The sequence below is a fragment of the Rutidosis leptorrhynchoides genome, unplaced genomic scaffold (genome assembly GCF_046630445.1).
Source record: "Rutidosis leptorrhynchoides isolate AG116_Rl617_1_P2 unplaced genomic scaffold, CSIRO_AGI_Rlap_v1 contig216, whole genome shotgun sequence".
Classification (NCBI taxonomy): domain Eukaryota; kingdom Viridiplantae; phylum Streptophyta; class Magnoliopsida; order Asterales; family Asteraceae; genus Rutidosis; species Rutidosis leptorrhynchoides.
In genome coordinates this window covers 208-1,941 of record NW_027266465.1, presented here as the reverse complement: position 1 = coordinate 1,941, position 1,734 = coordinate 208, and the positions used below count along the sequence as shown (strand labels likewise).

Below are 1,734 nucleotides of genomic sequence, written 5' to 3'. Positions count from 1 at the left end.
TTTTTTTTTTTTTTTTTCTGAAAGTCGACAAAGACATTCATCATTCATTACTAACGTCCAATCGGACAAGTTCAACTACGTTAGCAGGTAGCTCGTTAAAAATAAAACAAACATAATTAAAATTGATGGATGTAACTGTCTTAGCCAAACTATCGGCTACTTTATTGCCACCACGCTTAACAAACAAAAATAAACATGAACTAAAATGAGAAGCAACGCCTTTAATACGCTCAATCCACAACCTAACATTGGTGAAACTTGGCCCTTCATTTGTACTCCTGAATCAAAAGACTACAATCCCCTTTCAACACAATGTGCTGGACTTGCATAATACTAGCCCAAGAGAGCGCCCTCCAAGCTGCTACTGTCTCGGCATTAAAAGCGTCCTCAGCAGCACCTATAGACCCTGCTTCGGCGTGAATAATGTTTCCTCGATAGTCCCGCACAATAAAACCAAATCTATTGCTTGTGGATCCATAAGTGAAAGCCCTATCAAAATTAATTTTAAAGTAAGCTTCACCGGGAGGAGCCCATTTATCAGGGAGAGGATCCAAAACAATCGGGCTTTGAATCATCGCAACCTGATCGATACAATTAAGGTCAAGCATCCAGCATTTCATATCATCCACACTTTGACCCACACAAGCACATGCCAAGTCAAAAACAGCTCTATTTCGATTACACCATATCCATCAACAAGCAATTATGAATAAAAGTAACTCATTGGACGACAAAGCATCGAAAAAAGTTGAGCCAAGTTGTAAAATTCAAATTTTCAGAGGCAGAGATATTATTCAACCCAAGCAATCCAAACATAGAAATCGACCAGTAGCAAGATTTGAATAAATGCAGCAAATTTTCCTCAGAATCATAACAAATTTCACAATGCGAAGGAAGTATTCTACCACGACGAATCAAATTTTCCTTAGAGCCAATTAACCCTTTACAAAGCTTCCAAGAAAAATGTTTCACATAAGGAGGGAGCTTGAGAGCCCATACATTATTCCAGTGTTGGAAAGATACATCTCCAAGGGTAGCTTCCTACAATTGGCATCGAGACAAATAAGGATTTTGCGATATGGTAGCCTGATTTAACTTGGTAAACTCTAACCTGAGAGGGACTCCACAAATGCTGATCAGGTCTCATCAAGTCAGCAATAGGTGTGCTTTGTATGGCCCCTACAATCTGACTTGGAAAGAGTTGACGGAGTAAAGGAAACTTCCAGCTAGCTGACTGCCAATCAATAAGATCTGTTTCGTCCACGGATGGAATGTGTAAAGTGGTGAGGAGCATGCGCTATCTCGCTTGGTTGTAGCAGTTCTTGATAAGATTGGAAGGATGACTCTGAAGAGAGTGGTTGAGCATCTACGGCCTACCCGGGCCAGCAAGGCTCACCCAGAGGCTGATGGATAGACTAGACCTCGGGGCGTTGGCATACGTCTTGGAGAGGTGTGTCGGTTTGTGTATGTGTGTCGGATTGATCTCTTAGAGAGAGAGTGTACACAACCAAACTAGTGAGCTATGGTTGTAGATAATAGAGTATATCTTATCTATCATTTTGCTTAAGGCAAATGTCCCATCATGAGCTATTTATAGGGAGTTATTAGTGTTCTCATGGAAATGACCAATTTGCCCTCGAGTGAGAGTCGAGAGAGGGAGGCCGATAGACTCGTGCTGAGACGAAGTGACTATCGGGCTCGGTCTTAAGGACTTCGGAGCCGAGCATTTATCGG

At 41.8% G+C, this 1,734-nt stretch overlaps 1 protein-coding gene across 1 annotated transcript; it reads right to left on the bottom strand.

The window, feature by feature from the left end:
- Nucleotides 1-266: 266 nt before the first annotated feature.
- On the bottom strand, nt 267-1,294 carry LOC139881986 (uncharacterized). Its single transcript, XM_071866371.1, has 3 exons — nt 1,112-1,294; nt 800-1,041; nt 267-669 (listed from the first exon to the last, which is right to left on the bottom strand). The coding sequence occupies exons 1-3, from the start codon at nt 1,292-1,294 to the stop codon at nt 267-269; spliced, it is 828 nt and encodes a 275-aa protein (XP_071722472.1).
- Between the last annotated feature and the right edge of the window lie 440 nt (nt 1,295-1,734).